Raw genomic sequence first — 22,535 nt, 5'->3', positions numbered from 1 at the left:
AGTGTCTCAAGAAGACGTGACGGACATTCTGGACGACGCAGTCTCGCACTGTTTTAAAGACGTATTGGACATCAAGGACGAAGTCGCCAGCAAAAGCGCAAGCAACTTGTGTGAGCTGATTGGTTCAGAGGTTTCAAGCAAATTGAATTCTGCCCTCTCCAACGACGGGGTCTCAGATCACATCACTGCCCCAGGAAGACTGAACAAAATGGTCCAGCAGGTCGCAAAAATGATCAAGATACTTGTATCCAAGATGACAAAGTTGTTCAAACCGAGACAACGAAGTCAGAGAAGTAGTCCGTCCGTGGACCCAGATGATGACTCTCTACAAAACACATCCAGTGATGAGGAACCAGAAACTCCGGAGAAGGACCCATCTTCTGAGAACGAAACAAGTCAACCTCTCCAAGAAATAATTGAGACGGAGTTGAAGGCCATGATTGATCTTCTCTTGGCTGAAATGTCAGACTCTGAGTTTCAGCGTTTGCAGTCTGACATCTCCCTGAAATATAAAGATCTTCAGGACCTTAGTCGAGATCCAGAGGGATTGGGGACGACAGGATGCAAAGTCAAGAGCTTTTTTACAAAGTACTTCATAAACATATGGCTGAATCGAATCCTGGGTCAACTGAAAGCAGAGAACGGCCCTATAACGCTGAAAGACTTAAAAGACTACCTCCCCACCTTGATCACATTGGATGATGACAAACAACAGGCTGGGCGTCCGATGTTGAAGGGACTTCCAAAGGATGAAATCCTGAAAATCGCAGCGGAGCTGACTAAGTTCCTCTTCAAACGCATGACAGGATGTTCACCACCCGGGGTCATCCCAGAAGCGTCTAGAGGGAGGACGTCTGACGGGACGGTGAGCATCGCCCAGTTACATCTTGACATGTACGCAGAGATATGGGAGAAAGTCTGTTCCTTCCTGGGACTCTTGAAGTGGTGGAAGAAGACTCAGGTTGAGTATGTCACTGAAAGGATGAGACAGGCTTTAAAGGACAAGTCACCGGAACCAACAGCGTCACCGCCCGTCGACCACCAGAAGCCGACAGCGTCACCGCCCGTCGACCACCAGAAGCCGACAGCGTCACCGCCCGCCGACCAGGCACCAGAAGCCGACCACCAGAAGCTTTCTGCGCAGGTCAAGGCAGAGCAAGAAGAAAGGAAGAAAGTGTTTGTGAAGATCTTCATGGAAAGGCTGGTTTCGCAGGCATTCTGGAAAGCCAAAGTGAATTTGAACACCGGGGAACCCGAGGCCATCTTTCAGCGCCTTTTTGAAAAGATGTGGGCCGAAGTCGAGGGCGTCGACTTTGACCTCTCTGCAAAAACCTTTAAGGACCTGCACGAGACCATCTTCAAACAGCTGTGCAAGAAGACGGGCAGCGCAACAATGGTGCAGCTCGGTTTGATATGTGAGGACGAGGAACTTGAAAACTACATCGTCTCCGCTGTCAAAACACACGTGACGCAACCAAAGCAGAAGAGCAGCTGCATCGTCAGGTTCTTCTTGTCGGTGGGCCGAGCCATCGCCAACGGCTGCAGGCGAGGAACGCAGGTCGCTGTCGGGTAGGCGAAGGTTGGACCTGAGCCTCTCACTTTCTGTGGCGACTACATGGAGGCAGGATGAGGAAAAATTGCATCAAAAAATAAAAAATATAATTAAATTTGCTCATCTCACCATTCATTTTTCTACAAGAGGTGGAATTATTCAACTCAGAATAAAGTTCTGAATATTCATTTCAATAAAGTACCATTAAAAAGTACCAAAATAACGTTTGAATAGAATAGAAATATACTTTATTCATCCCCAAGGGGAAATTTAAGTCATGACACGAAATTAATTTCTGCAAAATAACCAAAAATAACTTTTTCTCGATAAGAACAATAACATTACATCAAAAATCATGATCAATATCAGAGTTTCATGAACCAGTTTCAACATAAAACCTTTATTCACAGAGTTATATTATCTCTGCACATGTTCTCCATGATGGGAGCTTCTGCACATTCCCTGATAAACTGTTTTGCAACGAGGTCTTTTCTTAATAAATATGTTTGCAGAACACAAATCTGAACTTTGGATAAAGTTCAAAATTCTGGTTTCTCAAGACATATGTCAACAACATAGACACATCGAGTCAAAGGTTTTTACAGAGGGAACTTTGGATATCACTTCAAAAATCTGAAAATACTGAACTCCAATACTCCACTACATTTATCTTTACTTACTTTATATTACAAACTTAATATGATGCCTTGTCAAGGAATCTAACTACCCAGCAGTAAACAGTAAAAATGCTTGACACATTTTTATGGTTCCAGTTTTAACAAATGTGAAGATTTGCTGATTTTCCCTTTAATTATTTAAATGAATTGTTCATAATTTAGAGGTTTGGACAAAACAAACATTGTGAAGGTGTCACTTTGGGCTCTGGGTGATTTTTAAAAGGCAGAAATCTCAGAGACAGATTCCTCAAAGGAACCAGCCGGTAGCCAAATGCAATCTACTGTATTTGCCACTGATGCAAAAAACAATGAGTTGTGGCTGGTACATTTGTCAGACCTCCTCCTCCTGTAAATATATATATATATATACAAATATATATATATACAAATATATATATATATATATATATTTGTAAAAATATATATATATATATATATATATTTGTGTATGTATATATATATTTATATATATATATATATATATACATATATATATATATACACAAATATATATATATATATACACAAATATACATATATATATATATACACAAATATATATATATATATACACAAATATATATATATATATATATATATACACAAATATATATATATATATATATACACAAATATATATATATATATATATACACAAATATATATATATATATATATACACATATATATATATATATACACAAATATATATATATATATATATATATATATATATATATATATATATATATATATATATATATATATATATATATATATATATATATATATATATATATATATATATATATATATATATATATATATATATATATATATATATGTCGGTCTACCTAAGCTCCTGTTGGTCCGTTTATGTACATGATATGAATTATAAATCATCTGTAAAATTGTCACAATCTCAGGAAGATATTAGTCAACCTCTGAAGTTTGAAAGTTAAGTTGTTAAAAGTTACTTTACAAGGCTTAACTACGGTCAGATGCAGACAGACGAGCTGCCGGTGCTTCGGTTTATAATGCGACCCGTGTTAACTGGCGACGTGGCTGTCCTCGTGAATGCCGCATTCTTTAGTTTTAGTTAACCTTTCCACGTACTCTGAAGCACCTTTAACAAGTTAAAAGCAAATGAATACATATTTTAACGGGATTCGAACTAAAACACATGATAGGGAGACGGGGGAACTGGCCATTTCTACGAGGTATTCACCAGGACAGCTAAATCTTCTCTTCCTGTTTTCAACGGCTGTCGTAACCACGAACGCGTTCGCCTGAAAGTTGCCAGTTAACACGGTCGCTTAACAAAACGAAACACCAGTAACGTTAGTTAGCTTGTCAGCTACTAACGTCACGTTACTTAAACCATCATTGTAACAAACGTGATGTTATAAGGTCGCTTACTTTGTTTTAACATTTGTATCGGTGACATTTGAGTGACTTGAAACCCAATACGTAGTTACATTTAAAAGTGAATGATGCCGCTTCACTCGCCGCCATGTTGAATAAAACAAAAACCTTCATCGGCACGCAATGCATCTTGGGATACGGTGGGGCGCGAAGGAGATCAGCTGTAGCAACGGTTGCTGAGCAGCGGAAGATGTTTACTTCAGCTGGTAAAATACATAATTAATGTTTGATTTGAAAAGCTTTAATATTTTGAGGTACAAAGTGTTACTGAAGCCCATATCGACCACGCACCTTAGACTTTCGTCAGTAAGTAAGAGATTATACGAACTAAACAACAAGAGATGAATTCAAAACCACAAGAAGCGATGAATTCAACACCAATACCACAGATGGAGGAGATCGGGAGCATCATCAAGCCACACATCGAGGCCTTTTTTGATAGCATGACGGCAGAGCAGTGGGAACTGGTGAAAGCAGGCACCCCAGACGCCACCACCAAAGTCCTGATGGCAGAACTAGTTCTGACCTTAGTCAGCACCGTGTTTAAAACCATCCTGACCGCTATGAAAGACTCCCGTCACGCAGAACCCGGACTATTTGCGGTAGGGAGTAAAGCTGGAGTGTCTCAAGAAGACGTGACGGACATTCTGGACGACGCAGTCTCGCACTGTTTTAAAGACGTATTGGACATCAAGGACGAAGTCGCCAGCAAAAGCGCAAGCAACTTGTGTGAGCTGATTGGTTCAGAGGTTTCAAGCAAATTGAATTCTGCCCTCTCCAACGACGGGGTCTCAGATCACATCACTGCCCCAGGAAGACTGAACAAAATGGTCCAGCAGGTCGCAAAAATGATCAAGATACTTGTATCCAAGATGACAAAGTTGTTCAAACCGAGACAACGAAGTCAGAGAAGTAGTCCGTCCGTGGACCCAGATGATGACTCTCTACAAAACACATCCAGTGATGAGGAACCAGAAACTCCGGAGAAGGACCCATCTTCTGAGAACGAAACAAGTCAACCTCTCCAAGAAATAATTGAGACGGAGTTGAAGGCCATGATTGATCTTCTCTTGGCTGAAATGTCAGACTCTGAGTTTCAGCGTTTGCAGTCTGACATCTCCCTGAAATATAAAGATCTTCAGGACCTTAGTCGAGATCCAGAGGGATTGGGGACGACAGGATGCAAAGTCAAGAGCTTTTTTACAAAGTACTTCATAAACATATGGCTGAATCGAATCCTGGGTCAACTGAAAGCAGAGAACGGCCCTATAACGCTGAAAGACTTAAAAGACTACCTCCCCACCTTGATCACATTGGATGATGACAAACAACAGGCTGGGCGTCCGATGTTGAAGGGACTTCCAAAGGATGAAATCCTGAAAATCGCAGCGGAGCTGACTAAGTTCCTCTTCAAACGCATGACAGGATGTTCACCACCCGGGGTCATCCCAGAAGCGTCTAGAGGGAGGACGTCTGACGGGACGGTGAGCATCGCCCAGTTACATCTTGACATGTACGCAGAGATATGGGAGAAAGTCTGTTCCTTCCTGGGACTCTTGAAGTGGTGGAAGAAGACTCAGGTTGAGTATGTCACTGAAAGGATGAGACAGGCTTTAAAGGACAAGTCACCGGAACCAACAGCGTCACCGCCCGTCGACCACCAGAAGCCGACAGCGTCACCGCCCGCCGACCAGGCACCAGAAGCCGACCACCAGAAGCTTTCTGCGCAGGTCAAGGCAGAGCAAGAAGAAAGGAAGAAAGTGTTTGTGAAGATCTTCATGGAAAGGCTGGTTTCGCAGGCATTCTGGAAAGCCAAAGTGAATTTGAACACCGGGGAACCCGAGGCCATCTTTCAGCGCCTTTTTGAAAAGATGTGGGCCGAAGTCGAGGGCGTCGACTTTGACCTCTCTGCAAAAACCTTTAAGGACCTGCACGAGACCATCTTCAAACAGCTGTGCAAGAAGACGGGCAGCGCAACAATGGTGCAGCTCGGTTTGATATGTGAGGACGAGGAACTTGAAAACTACATCGTCTCCGCTGTCAAAACACACGTGACGCAACCAAAGCAGAAGAGCAGCTGCATCGTCAGGTTCTTCTTGTCGGTGGGCCGAGCCATCGCCAACGGCTGCAGGCGAGGAACGCAGGTCGCTGTCGGGTAGGCGAAGGTTGGACCTGAGCCTCTCACTTTCTGTGGCGACTACATGGAGGCAGGATGAGGAAAAATTGCATCAAAAAATAAAAAATATAATTAAATTTGCTCATCTCACCATTCATTTTTCTACAAGAGGTGGAATTATTCAACTCAGAATAAAGTTCTGAATATTCATTTCAATAAAGTACCATTAAAAAGTACCAAAATAACGTTTGAATAGAATAGAAATATACTTTATTCATCCCCAAGGGGAAATTTAAGTCATGACACGAAATTAATTTCTGCAAAATAACCAAAAATAACTTTTTCTCGATAAGAACAATAACATTACATCAAAAATCATGATCAATATCAGAGTTTCATGAACCAGTTTCAACATAAAACCTTTATTCACAGAGTTATATTATCTCTGCACATGTTCTCCATGATGGGAGCTTCTGCACATTCCCTGATAAACTGTTTTGCAACGAGGTCTTTTCTTAATAAATATGTTTGCAGAACACAAATCTGAACTTTGGATAAAGTTCAAAATTCTGGTTTCTCAAGACATATGTCAACAACATAGACACATCGAGTCAAAGGTTTTTACAGAGGGAACTTTGGATATCACTTCAAAAATCTGAAAATACTGAACTCCAATACTCCACTACATTTATCTTTACTTACTTTATATTACAAACTTAATATGATGCATTGTCAAGGAATCTAACTACCCAGCAGTAAACAGTAAAAATGCTTGACACATTTTTATGGTTCCAGTTTTAACAAATGTGAAGATTTGCTGATTTTCCCTTTAATTATTTAAATGAATTGTTCATAATTTAGAGGTTTGGACAAAACAAACATTGTGAAGGTGTCACTTTGGGCTCTGGGTGATTTTTAAAAGGCAGAAATCTCAGAGACAGATTCCTCAAAGGAACCAGCCGGTAGCCAAATGCAATCTACTGTATTTGCCACTGATGCAAAAAACAATGAGTTGTGGCTGGTACATTTGTCAGACCTCCTCCTCCTGTAAATATATATATATATATACAAATATATATATATATACAAATATATATATATATATTTGTGTATATATATATTTGTATATATATATATATATTTGTATATATATATATATATATATATATATATATATATTTGTAGATATATATATATATATTTGTATATATATATATATATATATTTGTATATATTTGTATATATATATATATATATATATTTGTATATATATATATATATATATATTTGTATATATATATATATTTGTATATATATATATTTGTATATATATATATATATGTGTATATATATATATATGTATATATATATATATATATTTGTATATATATATGTATATATATATATATATATATATATATATATATATATATATATATTTGTATATATATATGTATATATATATATATATATATATATATATATATATATATATATATATATATATATATATATATATATATATATATATATATATATATATATATATCGGTCTACCTAAGCTCCTGTTGGTCCGTTTATGTACATGATATGAATTATAAATCATCTGTAAAATTGTCACAATCTCAGGAAGATATTAGTCAACCTCTGAAGTTTGAAAGTTAAGTTGTTAAAAGTTACTTTACAAGGCTTAACTACGGTCAGATGCAGACAGACGAGCTACCGGTGCTTCGGTTTATAATGCGACCCGTGTTAACTGGCGACGTGGCTGTCCTCGTGAATGCCGCATTCTTTAGTTTTAGTTAACCTTCCCACGTACTCTGAAGCACCTTTAACAAGTTAAAAGCAAATAAATACATATTTTAACGGGATTCGAACGAAAACACATGATAGGGAGACGGGGGAACTGGCCATTTCTACGAGGCATTCACCAGGACAGCTAAATCTTCTCTTCCTGTTTTCAACGGCTGTAGTAACCACGAACGCGTTCGCCTGAAAGTTGCCAGTTAACACGGTTGCTTAAAAAAACGAAACACCGGTAACGTCAGTTAGCTTGTCAGCTACTAACGTCACGTTACTTAAACCATCATTGTAACAAACGTGATGTTATAAGGTCGCTTATTTAGTTTTAACATTTGTATCGGTGACATTTGAGTGACTTGAAACCCAATACGTAGTTACATTTAAAAGTGAATGATGCCGCTTCACTCGCCGCCATGTTGAATAAAACAAAAACCTTCATCGGCACGCAATGCATCTTGGGATACGGTGGGGCGCGAAGGAGATCAGCTGTAGCAACGGTTGCTGAGCAGCGGAAGATGTTTACTTCAGCTGGTAAAATACATAATTAATGTTTGATTTGAAAAGCTTTAATATTTTGAGCTACAAAGTGTTGCTGAAGCCCATATCGACCACGCACCTTAGACTTTCGTCAGTAAGTAAGAGATTATACGAACTAAACAACAAGAGATGAATTCAAAACCACAAGAAGCGATGAATTCAACACCAATACCACAGATGGAGGAGATCGGGAGCATCATCAAGCCACACATCGAGGCCTTTTTTGATAGTATGACGGCAGAGCAGTGGGAACTGGTGAAAGCAGGCACCCCAGACGCCACCACCAAAGTCCTGATGGCAGAACTAGTTCTGACCTTAGTCAGCACCGTGTTTAAAACCATCCTGACCGCTTTGAAAGACTCCCGTCACGCAGAACCCGGACTATTTGCGGTAGGGAGTAAAGCTGGAGTGTCTCAAGAAGACGTGACGGACATTCTGGACGACGCAGTCTCGCACTGTTTTAAAGACGTATTGGACATCAAGGACGAAGTCGCCAGCAAAAGCGCAAGCAACTTGTGTAAGCTGATTGGTTCAGAGGTTTCAAGCAAATTGAATTCTGCCCTCTCCAACGACGGGGTCTCAGATCACATCACTGCCCCAGGAAGACTGAACAAAATGGTCCAGCAGGTCACAAAAATGATCAAGATACTTGTATCCAAGATGACAAAGTTGTTCAAACCGAGACAACGAAGTCAGAGAAGTAGTCCGTCCGTGGACCCAGATGATGACTCTCTACAAAACACATCCAGTGATGAGGAACCAGAAACTCCGGAGAAGGACCCATCTTCTGAGAACGAAACAAGTCAACCTCTCCAAGAAATAATTGAGACGGAGTTGAAGGCCATGATTGATCTTCTCTTGGCTGAAATGTCAGACTCTGAGTTTCAGCGTTTGCAGTCTGACATCTCCCTGAAATATAAAGATATTCAGGACCTTAGTCGAGATCCAGAGGGATTGGGGACGACAGGATGCAAAGTCAAGAGCTTTTTTACAAAGTACTTCATAAACATATGGCTGAATCGAATCCTGGGTCAACTGAAAGCAGAGAACGGCCCTATAACGCTGAAAGACTTAAAAGACTACCTCCCCACCTTGATCACATTGGATGATGACAAACAACAGGCTGGGCGTCCGATGTTGAAGGGACTTCCAAAGGATGAAATCCTGAAAATCGCAGCGGAGCTGACTAAGTTCCTCTTCAAACGCATGACAGGATGTTCACCACCCGGGGTCATCCCAGAAGCGTCTAGAGGGAGGACGTCTGACGGGACGGTGAGCATCGCCCAGTTACATCTTGACATGTACGCAGAGATATGGGAGAAAGTCTGTTCCTTCCTGGGACTCTTGAAGTGGTGGAAGAAGACTCAGGTTGAGTATGTCACTGAAAGGATGAGACAGGCTTTAAAGGACAAGTCACCGGAACTAACAGCGTCACCGCCCGTCGACCACCAGAAGCCGACAGCGTCACCGCCCGTCGACCAGGCACCAGAAGCCGACCACCAGAAGCTTTCTGCGCAGGTCAAGGCAGAGCAAGAAGAAAGGAAGAAAGTGTTTGTGAAGATCTTCATGGAAAGGCTGGTTTCGCAGGCATTCTGGAAAGCCAAAGTGAATTTGAACACCGGGGAACCCGAGGCCATCTTTCAGCGCCTTTTTGAAAAGATGTGGGCCGAAGTCGAGGGCGTCGACTTTGACCTCTCTGCAAAAACCTTTAAGGACCTGCACGAGACCATCTTCAAACAGCTGTGCAAGAAGACGGGCAGCGCAACAATGGTGCAGCTCGGTTTGATATGTGAGGACGAGGAACTTGAAAACTACATCGTCTCCGCTGTCAAAACACACGTGACGCAACCAAAGCAGAAGAGCAGCTGCATCGTCAGGTTCTTCTTGTCGGTGGGCCGAGCCATCGCCAACGGCTGCAGGCGAGGAACGCAGGTCGCTGTCGGGTAGGCGAAGGTTGGACCTGAGCCTCTCACTTTCTGTGGCGACTACATGGAGGCAGGATGAGGAAAAATTGCATCAAAAAATAAAAAATATAATTAAATTTGCTCATCTCACCATTCATTTTTCTACAAGAGGTGGAATTATTCAACTCAGAATAAAGTTCTGAATATTCATTTCAATAAAGTACCATTAAAAAGTACCAAAATAACGTTTGAATAGAATAGAAATATACTTTATTCATCCCCAAGGGGAAATTTAAGTCATGACACGAAATTAATTTCTGCAAAATAACCAAAAATAACTTTTTCTCGATAAGAACAATAACATTACATCAAAAATCATGATCAATATCAGAGTTTCATGAACCAGTTTCAACATAAAACCTTTATTCACAGAGTTATATTATCTCTGCACATGTTCTCCATGATGGGAGCTTCAGCACATTCCCTGATAAACTGTTTTGCAACGAGGTCTTTTCTTAATAAATATGTTTGCAGAACACAAATCTGAACTTTGGATAAAGTTCAAAATTCTGGTTTCTCAAGACATATGTCAACAACATAGACACATCGAGTCAAAGGTTTTTACAGAGGGAACTTTGGATATCACTTCAAAAATCTGAAAATACTGAACTCCAATACTCCACTACATTTATCTTTACTTACTTTATATTACAAACTTATATATATATATATGCATTGTCAAGGAATCTAACTACCCAGCAGTAAACAGTAAAAATGCTTGACACATTTTTATGGTTCCAGTTTTAACAAATGTGAAGATTTGCTGATTTTCCCTTTAATTGTTTTAATTATTTAAATGAATTGTTCATAATTTAGAGGTTTGGACAAAACAAACATTGTGAAGGTGTCACTTTGGGCTCTGGGTGATTTTTAAAAAGCAGAAATCTCAGAGTTGTGGTTGTGTGGTTGTCAGGCCTCCTCCTCCTGTATTTATATATATATACATCAATATGAATATATATATACAATAATATACATTCATATATGCAATAATATATGATAATACATATGTATAAATGTATATCAGTCTGGTGATCGGATCACCAGACGGACCCGGAAGAGAAGTTCACATACAGACCGGAACTCGGACGATTGTACTTTCAAAATAAAGCTGATTTCGCATACAGGAAAATTGACAAATTAAATTAGCGTAACATACCAAAGCAGAAATGACTTCTAACATAAATAGGCGTATAAATATTGACTCTGTCACGATCAGGTCCTTCAATAAAATGAGTTAATCAGTTGAAATTTACCGTTGAAGTGTCACGTACGTAAGTACTTTGATCAGGAATGTTATTGGAGTAAGAAACCAATTCGTGGGTAATTAACTCCCGTTTTCCTGATGCCTTTTGAGTAATATTACGGCACACAATTCGTTTTACTTTGAAATCCTAACCGGAAACCAGTATTGTCTTCATTAACCTGGCTAGCTTGATTTCGTTGCATTTAAGCTAGCTGTCCACAACAGCAGCTGTGGGTCGTCGTTGTTGACATTGTAAAGCCCTAAACCGATCCGTTTGTCGGTCTTAATTCACCGGTCGGCCGTCCGTCGATGGGAGTTACCTCCAGGATGATTCCTACCGAGGATGCGTCCTCAAGGAAGCGGGAGATAGAGGAGAAACTGAAGCAGGTCGGTCACGGCTGGAGAGGAAGGAAGCGTCACAAACGAGCCTCCTGCTGCAATACTGATCACAACAGCCTTAACTTTGATGTTTAAATTGTTTTGTTTTGTGTTTTTGACACATTAAAATGTCACTTCCTACTGACAGCACGAGAGCAGTGAGTATTACTGTGATATTATATGATATTATGTTACAGGAACAAGAGACGCTGTCATTCATCCGGGAAAACCTGGAGAAGAGTGATCAGCAGACCAAGGGAATGGTGAAGAGAGACAGACACACACACACACACATACACATATAAAGGCAAAGTACATCTTTTTTCACCCCAAAGTATAAAACAAAACATGGATGAGATGTTCGTTTGTGTGTCTATTCTTTTTTCTTATTAAAAGCCGTCTCAGGCCAGTTATTAACTCTCATGTCCACTGTTTGTCCCGTGCTGACGTCACTCTCGTCCCCTCAAAGGTCACCATCCTGTCGTCGTTCGAGAGCCGCCTGATGCAGCTGGAGAACTCCATCATCCCGGTCCACAAGCAGACGGAGAACCTGCAGCGTCTGCAGGAGAACGTGGACAAGACCCTGTCCTGTATGGACCACGTCATCAGCTACTACCACGTGGCCAAAGACACCGACAGGATCATCAGGGAGGGGTGAGACTCCGGTCGTTGGTGTCGGAGGGTCGACTACGACAATAGTGACCTCCGCTTTTAGGAAGAGTTGAAGGGTTTTCTAACACACAGAGAAAACGTTCGATGCGTCATGATGTTTGATTTGTGTGTTTCAGGCCGACAGGCAGACTTGACGAGTATCTTGCTTGTATCGCAAAGATTCAGAAAGCTGTGGAGTACTTCCAAGATAACAACCCTGACAGCCCCGAACTCAACACAGTGGTACAGTATTAACCTGTCTCTATGTTTGTGTTCTCTCCCAGAGGAGCTCTACATTTAAGGAAATGCTCTCACTCGTCTTATTAGATGTTAGATGATGGAATGACTAGAATGGTTTATGCATATCTTGTCTTGTAAATTCGTTATTAGAAGAATAAGAAAATGTACATCACTGCTGTACTTTCCTAAAATGCACCACTGTCGTTGCCTCTGTGCAGAAAGCGCGCTTTGAGAAGGGCAAAGAGCTGCTGGAGGCGGAGTTCCGCAGCCTCCTGACCCGCTACAGTAAACCCGTTCCCCCGATCCTCATCCTGGACGCCATCAGCGTGGACGAGGAGCTGGAGGTCCAGGAGGACGTGGTGCTGGAGCACCTGCCCGAAGCCGTGCTCCAGGACATCATCTGCATCGCCGGCTGGCTGGTGGAGTACGGACGCAACCAGGGTTCGTGTTTATGAGTTTCTTTACGGCTGCTCGTCTGCCTTTCATTCCTTTTCTCTCTTCCTCTTGTAGAAGGAGAGGATCCCTCCTCCGTCACCCTCTCTGAGGTTCTTCCTTTTTTGGGGGGAGTTTCTCCTCCTCTGAACTTTTGTAACTTGGGTTCGAGGAACACGTGATCAGAGCTTTTCAAACGCGACTCACAAACAGTCCACTGATAGAAGCCCGATGAACATGTCTGAGGGTTTTAATAAGAAGGTCACTTTAGAAACAGGAAGTCTTAAAAATCTACATTTGAGTAAATATTTAGCAGGATATTCAACCTTTGTTTCTTCATATGCTTTTAAAACTTGACTTCTTTCTTTACAGTTCTTGTATAAAGGTAATAAAGTAGTCTATTAATATGAGTTCACACTTAATTACAATCCCTCCTCAGCATTGTGGAGGCTGGTTTTGGGCTTTTTTTCCAGCGACACCTGCAGTTTATGTTCATACCTCTGGGTTACACTCGTTGTCTTCTTGATTCCTCACTTCATTTAGTTTGTCTGGTGTTTGGGAGAATAACGCACAAACTCTCCTCTCCTCCTCCTCCTGCAGATTTCATGAACGTCTACTTCCAGATCCGGTCCAACCAGCTGGACCGCTCCATCAAAGGCCTGAAGGATCACTTCCGCAAGAACAGCGCCTCCTCCGGGATCCTCTACTCGCCCGCCGTCCAGACCAAACGCAAGGACACGCCCACCAAGAAGGCTCCCAAGAGACCAGGTACGAAGCCGACAGACTCTCACTCCGATGCCCAAGCATCTCTTTTTATAGATCAGTCCAACACACAAGAATGATTCATTTCATTTCACTTCAGCAGCACATACATCTTCACGATGTTCAGTTTGATTTGATCCGTCCAGCCACAGTATTCTGCGTCTTCACGTCTCTCTAATGGTCTCAGTCACCGGCTGTAGTGTCTCCCTGTGATTCTACAGTCCGCTCCAACTAACCCTTCATCTTTTCCTCTTTCATAATCCCAATGTTGTGATGACAGTCTACATCCCAGGTAAAGGAGAGCTCCAGCGTGTGCCTCGTGCTTGCTTCTGTCCGTTGGTTTTGCCACATTTCACGGCAGATAGTTTGTTTAGCGTTGAGAAGCCGGACGGCAGAAGTGTGTTCCTTTTTTAAGGAGAGATGTCGTTTTCACCTAAAAGATGGTAAAGACGCCATTACAACTTAAAGCAGAAGGATGGTGGAATTAGTGAGTGAGCCGGCTAGCTCTTAAATGAGCAGGAATTTAACAACTTGTCCGACTCATTTTCTGTAACCAGTGTAGCATTAAAGCATCGTGGAATCAGCTAGCCAGGTAGCTAACTAGCCAGTCGCAGCTGCAAGAAAAGACGTTTGTAAATGTTGTATTTATACGTTGTTTTCGCCTCAAGCCAACATGTTGTCGTTCCGTGACCGAGGTTTGTGTATGAACCGCAGCACAGAGCGCTGAGGTCACACATGAGGCTGGTGGAGATCCAGCCGCAGCTAAAAGAAGAGAAGCTGTAGGATGATGGCGCTGCTCTGTTTGCTGCATGTGTACACGAGCCGCTGTTTGCTGAAGCGCTCGCCGTCACAGTAATGAGCCAGTGTGTTCCAGCTTTAAGTGTGCTACATGCTTACTAACTCACGCACCAACCAAACTATCTAAGATATCCTGTTTTCATCCAGAGAATATGAATGTACTGTAGAGCAGCGGTTCCCAACCCGGGCTCAGGGGGCGCGCCAGGACAACAGCACGCTTACTGGATCATTTAATCAAAGGTCTAGTAGAGAATAAACACTTTTTATTTCATTGACCTTTATCTAACCAGGCGACTCATTAACAACCAGTTGTTGTTTACAATGACGGCCTGGCTTTGTCTCATGTTCTTTTTTTTAACAATTTGTAGATTTAGATTCCAGTGGTCATGTGATCGAAACATTTTCAATAAGTCCAAAGTAAAATCATTCATCACTAACGAGTTATATTCACGAAAGAAAGTTGATTTAATCCAGAAACACCAACTGATTCAATATCCTGAAGGTTATTTTCCTTCAGAATTGAGGATGTTGTTTATTGATTTGTATTTATTCCAGGACGGCCGGTTGGGAACCACTGGTGTAGACGTCGCCTGTTTTTAACCAAAGTAACAGAATGTTTTAGTGATATTAATGCTGGATATATGTGACTGTTTAATTGTTTTAACTGTGACCTAACCTGTGTATTCTGCTCTTACATGATCACTGTGTGTCTGAGCACAAAGTGACGTAGCTGTAGTCGCTCCTCCTGGTGATAGGCTGCCCCCCCCCCTCTACTACAAACCTCTGCTGCCTGTCTCGGTGGTAGTGGTGGTGGTGTCTGTGTTTCATTGTTTTCACTTCCTAGCTCTCCCTTCTTTCTTCTTCTTCCTCCTCTTCTTCTTCTTCTGTTTCTTGGCTGTCTGGACCTCCTCCTCTCTGTGTTTATGGGACCAGGGACCATTCGCAAGGCTCAGAACCTTCTGAAACAGTACTCACAGCATGGGCTGGATGGGAAAAAGGGGGGCTCTAACCTCACTCCTTCGGAAGGTAACGCACCTCGGTCTCCTCTTCGGTGTCTCCTCTCACCTCCTCTCACCTCCTCGCTCACAGTGCTCATGTTGTTATCTCATCCAGAGCAACATGAACCTCCTCACAACCGTCACAACAGCTCTGAGATCACGCAGGTTGTTGAATAAAAGCATCAATTGTATCTGAGAAACCTGGAAAAATGCAGCTAAATATTTGTATCATCTAGCTCTACAAAAAGCCAAGCGTATACCCTCATTCACCCTGAAACACTCATCACTGCTTATTAGCGATCTAATACATTTGATAAGTAGCCAAATGTATCATTACAGCAGCATATTTCTGTGATCTTTGACATTAACGGTGTAAATTCAACAGTATGTTTAATACTCGGTATAGAGGCAGATATTCCGGTGTTTTATTGATAAATGACAAAAGTATTAATTGTCAAAACTGCTGACTAAATGACGTCATTGACTTTAATCCAGGACAGTTTCCTCCCATGGGAGACGATAAAGAACGTATGTTTGTTTTGAGATATTTAAAGGGACAGTTCTGAGTTTTTGAAGTGTGGTTTTAATGAGGCACAGTCAGTGTTTCCCTTCAGTAGATGGCGGTCGACACGACTGTTTTCACCGCTTTACTTTGCTGTCAGACGGAGAACTGAAGCAGAAATCCACCAGACTCCATTGATTGAAACAGTTAATTTGACCTCACAGGAGTTGCCGGTTCACTGCTGCCTCCATCGGGTAGTTTGTATGTGTTGTTCTGTGACTTTAGTGTTTATATATATATATATATATCTATATATACTTGATATAGATTCTTTCAGGTGTCTAAAATACGTCCACAGCAGCACATTACTTTGCTCCAGTGCTGTTTCTACAAACTCCATCTACTGTAGTAAAACACTGACTATGTGAAGAACCTCATACAAACATCTCTACTGTCTCTTTAACGGTTCAAAAGCTGTTGTGACGTGTTTTCTTAAAGTCCTCTCATGAAACACACTCACTAACTTTGGATGAGACACACACACACACACAAACCTCCCCCCGACTTCACTGCAGTGGTGTCCCCTGCTTCCTACCCCCCCTGCTGGGTGCTTGGTGGTGGTCGGTGCAGATGTTCCAGGTACAGGTTTGCCCCCCCCCCCCCCCCCCCCCCTTCTGGGCCTAGTCACGACCCCCTGGTGGTCTGACTGGTCTGTATCCCCTCCACCTCACCCCACCAGGTCATGATCACGACCTGCGGGTCAAACACCTGTCTGACGCTCTGACCGAGAAGCACGGGGCCGCCTCAGGTGAGTGACGGGAACAGGAGGGGAACGAGAAGGAACATTAGCACCAGAACAGACGTACAAGTCTCACCTACTGCAGCTTTAACACACATATATTCTTTGAGATAAAACAGAGTCTAGTATGAAGATGTTTCCGTGAACGGGCTGACTGGATCTTTCTTGCTCGTGTTCCTCTCAGGAAAAGACGACGTTCTGGACATCGAGATCGACTCCTACATCCACTGCATCAGCGCCTTCGTCAAGCTGGCCCAGAGCGAGTACGCCCTCCTGGCCGAGATCATCCCCGAGCACCACCAGAAGAAGACCTTCGACTCGCTCATTCAGGTCAGAGAGACGGGTTCCTTCAGGTCAGAGAGTCGGGTTCCTTCAGGTCAGAGAGTCGGGTTCCTTCAGGTCAGAGAGACGGGTTCCTTCAGGTCAGAGAGACGGGTTCCTTCAGGTCAGAGAGTCGGGTTCCTTCAGGTCAGAGAGTCGGGTTCCTTCAGGTCAGAGAGTCGGGTTCCTTCAGGTCAGAGAGACGGGTTCCTTCAGGTCAGAGAGTCTGGTTCCTTCAGGTCAGAGAGTCGGGTTCCTTCAGGTCAGAGAGATGGGTTCCTTCAGGTCAGAGAGTCGGGTTCCTTCAGGTCAGAGAGACGGGTTCCTTCAGGTCAGAGGGACGGGTTCCTTCAGGTCAGAGAGATGGGTTCCTTCAGGTCAGAGAGTCGGGTTCCTTCAGGTCAGAGAGATGGGTTCCTTCAGGTCAGAGAATCGGGTTCCTTCAGGTCAGAGAGACGGGTTCCTTCAGGTCAGAGGGACTGGTTCCTTCAGGTCAGAGAGTCGGGTTCCTTCAGGTCAGAGAGATGGGTTCCTTCAGGTCAGAGAGATGGGTTCCTTCAGGTCAGAGATTCGGGTTCCTTCAGGTCAGAGAATTGGCTTCATAGATCGTCACCATCTGTGTTACTTATCGAGATATCTGATTTGGACTGATGTTATGAAGCCTCAAGTTTGGCGTTTGGCCGTCGCCATTTTGGTTTTTTGCAACCAGTGAACAGGAAGTGACATATGTGGACTGAGGAGGAGTGACGTAGAGACGCCGTATACGTCTTTGATAGAGACCTGTCAATCAGCGTGTAGCCCCGCCCTAAAGCATCCCCTGCTTTATGGTCTGTGTGACTCTAAATGGACCATAATGTACTAAATGAACATCATGCTGTATTGAAGAAGACTTGAAACTAGAGATTGAGACATAAACTCATGTTTACAATGTTTACTGAGGTAATAAATCAAGAGAGAAGTAGAGTCATTTTCTCATAGACTTCTATACAACCAGAGGAGTCGCCCCCTGGTGGACACTAGAGAGAATGCAGCTTTAACACATGAAGCATTTGTCCTCCCCCCACACACAGGAGGCGCTGGACAACCTGATGCTGGAAGGAGACAACATCGTGTCTGCAGCTCGTAGAGCCATAATGCGTCACGACTACTCGGCCGTGCTCACCATCTTCCCCATCCTCAGACACCTGAAGATGAACAAGTCTGAGTTTGACTCCACTCTGCAGGTCTTCGTCACTTTTAGTTCTGATCTTTTAAGTAATCTTTCTTTCTTTAATTTGTTCACGAAATGAATCTACCTCTGTGTGTGTTCAGGGAACAGCAGCGAGCACCAAGAACAAGCTGCCCACTCTCATCACCTCCATGGAGACGATCGGAGCCAAAGCTCTGGAGGAGTTTGCAGACAGCATCAAGGTGAGAACATCGGCGGCGTCGTCATCCTCTCAGTATTGTGTGCTGAACTCTCTTGTTTCTTTTCCCGCAGAATGATCCTGATAAAGAGTACAACATGCCTAAAGATGGAACCGTCCACGAGCTGACCAGCAATGTAAGCAACCGCTCTGTTTAATGAATAAGAATAAGATGAGGGGGGCTCACCTGTCTGTCTGTCTGTCTCTCTCTGTCTCTCTCTGTCTGTCTGTCTGTCTGTCTCTCTCTGTCTCTCTGTCTGTCTGTCTGTCTTGTCTGTCCTGTCTGTCCTGTCTCTCTGTCTGTCTGTCTCTCTGTCTGTCTCTCTCTGTCTGTCTCTCTCTGTCTCTCTCGCTCTCAATCTGTCCCTCTCACTCTCTCCTGCAGGCCATCCTGTTCCTGCAGCAGCTGCTGGACTTCCACGAGACCGCCGGAGCCATGTTGGCCTCACAAGGTACATCCTCTTGGTCCTCATGGTCCTCTTGGTCCTCATGGTCCTCTTGGTCCTCATGGTCCTCTTGGTCCTCATGCTAACGTGCTCTTAATGTAACCTTAATGCTAATATCAGCGGTGGTCCTTACCAGATTGTGTGTGATCCAAACTAACGGCATGTATTGAGGAGCTGGAACATCCGTACAGGTCTTCTGTTCACCTGCACGTGACTCGTGTTATTATTCAGTCTGGATCTTAATCACGAGCTGTGGTTTCTCTCCTCACTCGTTCTGACTCTCTAACTTTCCTGCTTCTTGCTTTTAAACATTGCTTCTCTTCTTCCAGAGGGAGCTTGTGTTCAGGTTCAGTTCCCAGCGATATTTCAGATTCACGTTGTGAATATCTCCGGCTCCCTCCCTCTCGTCTCCTCGCTGCCTGGCCCGTGATCTTTACTCTGCACTAACAAATCTCTTCTAACCTTTTTGTTTTTTGCACTTGTGCCTCTTTTCTCTTTCTCTTCTGCCTTGCCTGAGCCCTTTTAGTCCTGGGGGACACTTACAATATACCTTTAGACCCCCGAGGTAAGCACAAGGCCCCCAAAGGCTGATGAGTCTGAATGTTCTATTGAAGCTAATGAATTCAGAATGACAGGAGTCTGTTTTCAGAACCGCTCAGCTGTGACGTGCATGAAAGACTTTGATCTAAAGAGATGACTAAAGAAGTGTTAGCAGACTAAATGAAGTAAGACACATGGTTGTTGGTTTCTGACTGACTCTATTTTCTCTCCAGAGACGAGTTCGTCAGCGAGCAGCTACACCTCGGAGTTCAACAAACGGCTCCTCAGCGCTTACATCTGTGAGTGTGGAAGAATGTAAAGTGTCCACGTTTAGTTGTTTGGTGAACTGATGGTTGATGGTCGTCTCCTCTCAGGTAAAGTGTTGGGGAACCTGCAGCTGAACCTGCTCAGCAAATCCAAAGTGTACGAGGATTCAGCGCTGAGCGCCATCTTTCTGCACAACAACTACAACTACATCCTGAAGTCGCTGGAGAAGTACGAGTCATTTCTTCTTTGTAGACATTTATAATATACAGAATCTGTTTATTCCTCACAGTGAATCTGTTTATTCCTCACAGTGAATCTGTTTCGTCTTCAGAGTGAATCTGTTTCGTCTTCACAGTGAATCTGTTTCGTCTTCACAGTGAATCTGTTTCGTCTTCACAGTGAATCTGTTCGTAATAAATGTCTTCAGGTCTGAGTTGATCCAGCTGGTGACGGTGACTCAGAAGAAAGCTGAGAATTCCTACAGGGAGCTGATCGAGCAGCAGATCCAGATGTACCAGAACAGGTGAACGCAGTGAGAATGAGCTTTGTTGATGCGTTGTGTTCGGCGCTCACGTTGCGCTCGTGTGTTTGATTCCCTCACAGCTGGGTGAGAGTCACGGAGCACCTGACCAACAGGAACATGCCCGTCTTCCAACCCGGCACCAAGGTCAGAACTTTATCATCTGTCATGCTGACCTGCTCCATTTAGAAAGGTTAAAGTTCAGGTACATCTTAAAACAACACAACTGTTCTCTGAAGGTCTTATAAATACGTACGTCGTGTATAAAATCCATAGAAAGTGTTGCCGATGAGTCACGAGTGTGTCTTTGTGTACGTTTGGTAACTGAAGTCCTTCCTTCCTCCAGCTGAAAGATAAAGAGCGGCAGGTGATAAAAGACAAGTTCAAGGTCTGAAATATCCTTTCAACACACCAACGACGCTGTAAAGATCCACTCTGTGGTCGCACCAATGTGAAAGAACAAACCCATGTGACGTGTTTCTCTCAGGGCTTTAACGACGGGCTGGAGGAGTTGTGTAAGATCCAGAAGGGTTGGGCGATCCCCGACAAAGAGCAGCGAGACTTCATCCGTCAGGCCCAGAAGAGAGGGGTGTCTGAGGCCTACAGGGCCTTCCTGCACAGGTGAGGCCGACGGCGTCACCTGTGTGTTCGTAGAGAGAGTGACGTTCCTCCAGACAGCTGGTGTGTTTATCGCTGGCTCATGGTCGGTTCCGTCATAAAAAAAATGAAGTCATATGTCAAAGTGAAGACAATAAAATACTAAAATAATGGCAAAGTTATAATAAAGGTCATGGTACAGTGTGATTATAATCTACTATTATGACATACTATAATGTACATTTTGTAATGATTTGTTGGACATGCTATACTATGACCTTTTTATAAAAGTTGTATTACATTCAATACTTCATTTAACGACTCGTAACATCCTATGTCCTGTCTCCACTTGTTACATGTGGTTGGTTTCATTTTGATAATGTTCAAGAATTACAAAGAAATGAGAAAGCATAGACTTCACCTTCTCTCCAAACGGACTCGCTCACGGTCTGACTCCCGTCACACGGAACCACTTTTCTTTTTTCTAGATATGCCAACATCTCTTTCACCAAGAACCCTGAGAAGTACCACAAGTATCGGCCGGAGGAAGTGGAGGAGATGATAGAAAAGCTGTTCGACACGTCGGCTTGAGCTGCACTTTGATCAACAACAACTCACCCTGAACGCATCACGTTACCCACAGACACTCTCGCACTACTCTCGCTGTGTCTGATGAATGTTTTGTACAAAGATATGAACAGGATGTATTTCAGTCATTTAGCTGTTCCAGCTTCGCGTCTCAAAACAAATGAAGGGAACTGTTAATCGGCTCAGGCCACAATGTGTTTTGTTGAGTCACACAGCAGATAAATAGACCGGTTCAGTGACATGAAGAAGAACCGGCGGAGCTGAATGCTGAGCGTCAGTCGTTGTCCAATTTTAAATCTCTGTGAAAAACCGTTTTATTCAGTTTGGACACGATGTTGATCACCTCGTGAGGAAAAGCTCTGTGCAGACAACACGTCATTAGATCAGCCACATCGTTTGCATCCCAACAAGCTTTCAAGAGTTTCCTGTAGACATTTATAATAACAATCAACAGACATCATTTATTACACAGACAGTTGGGTCATCTGTGCTTTAATCATTTCAGTGATAAGAGGTTCAGGAGGAGGGTTCTGTGAGATGTTACGTCATCAAAACCCGACTTAAAGAAATGAAAACTCATCATTGTGCACTTGAAAGCCTCAGTGTTGTACGGTGAGGTATAGCTTCAAGTCTGGGTTTCTTTCCTGAGTGTTTACAACAAAACATATAAAATGAATAAACACAGTAAACTGCAGCATAAGCCTCTCATTTCATGGATGGTACATTCCTCTACGCAGAAGACACGCCGACATCAACACCGCTGACCAAAGACGAGCTGCCTTCCTCAGACTGCAGCGTGGACCGAGTGCTGCTGTTCGTCTCGGGGACCATGTGAAGGCAGAGACAGCAGTTTATATCGCTACGGCAACCAGGCCTCCTCAACATGTGGAGGTTGGGTTTCCATGGTGATAAAGTGTCCAGCATCGACCCCCTCGTGACTTCTCTGTTCTGCGTCACGAGGTTCTTTATA

General features: G+C 43.0%; 1 protein-coding gene across 12 annotated transcripts; it reads left to right on the top strand.

Moving 5' to 3' along the window:
* Positions 1 to 11,542: 11,542 nt before the first annotated feature.
* exoc7 (exocyst complex component 7) lies at positions 11,543 to 22,259 on the top strand. Of its 12 annotated transcripts, XM_079293286.1 has the most exons (22): positions 11,543 to 11,707; positions 11,896 to 11,961; positions 12,168 to 12,352; positions 12,487 to 12,592; positions 12,808 to 13,030; positions 13,622 to 13,789; positions 14,064 to 14,075; positions 15,515 to 15,607; positions 16,821 to 16,889; positions 17,065 to 17,210; positions 18,272 to 18,424; positions 18,513 to 18,611; positions 18,682 to 18,744; positions 18,993 to 19,059; positions 19,580 to 19,618; positions 19,827 to 19,892; positions 19,968 to 20,088; positions 20,288 to 20,383; positions 20,464 to 20,527; positions 20,727 to 20,768; positions 20,868 to 21,001; positions 21,466 to 22,259. In XM_079293286.1, the coding sequence occupies exons 1-22, from the start codon at positions 11,630 to 11,632 to the stop codon at positions 21,566 to 21,568; spliced, it is 2,193 nt and encodes a 730-aa protein (XP_079149412.1). In that variant the 5' UTR covers positions 11,543 to 11,629; the 3' UTR covers positions 21,569 to 22,259. The 12 variants fall into 12 exon arrangements, with proteins under 12 accessions (XP_079149412.1, XP_079149416.1, XP_079149419.1 ...); XM_079293290.1 differs by lacking the exon at positions 14,064 to 14,075; XM_079293293.1 differs by lacking the exon at positions 16,821 to 16,889.
* Positions 22,260 to 22,535: the final 276 nt, after the last annotated feature.

This window comes from Melanostigma gelatinosum (genome assembly GCF_949748355.1).
Source record: "Melanostigma gelatinosum genome assembly, chromosome: 21".
NCBI classification, from domain to species: domain Eukaryota; kingdom Metazoa; phylum Chordata; class Actinopteri; order Perciformes; family Zoarcidae; genus Melanostigma; species Melanostigma gelatinosum.
This window is presented reverse-complemented; position numbering and strand designations above follow the sequence as displayed.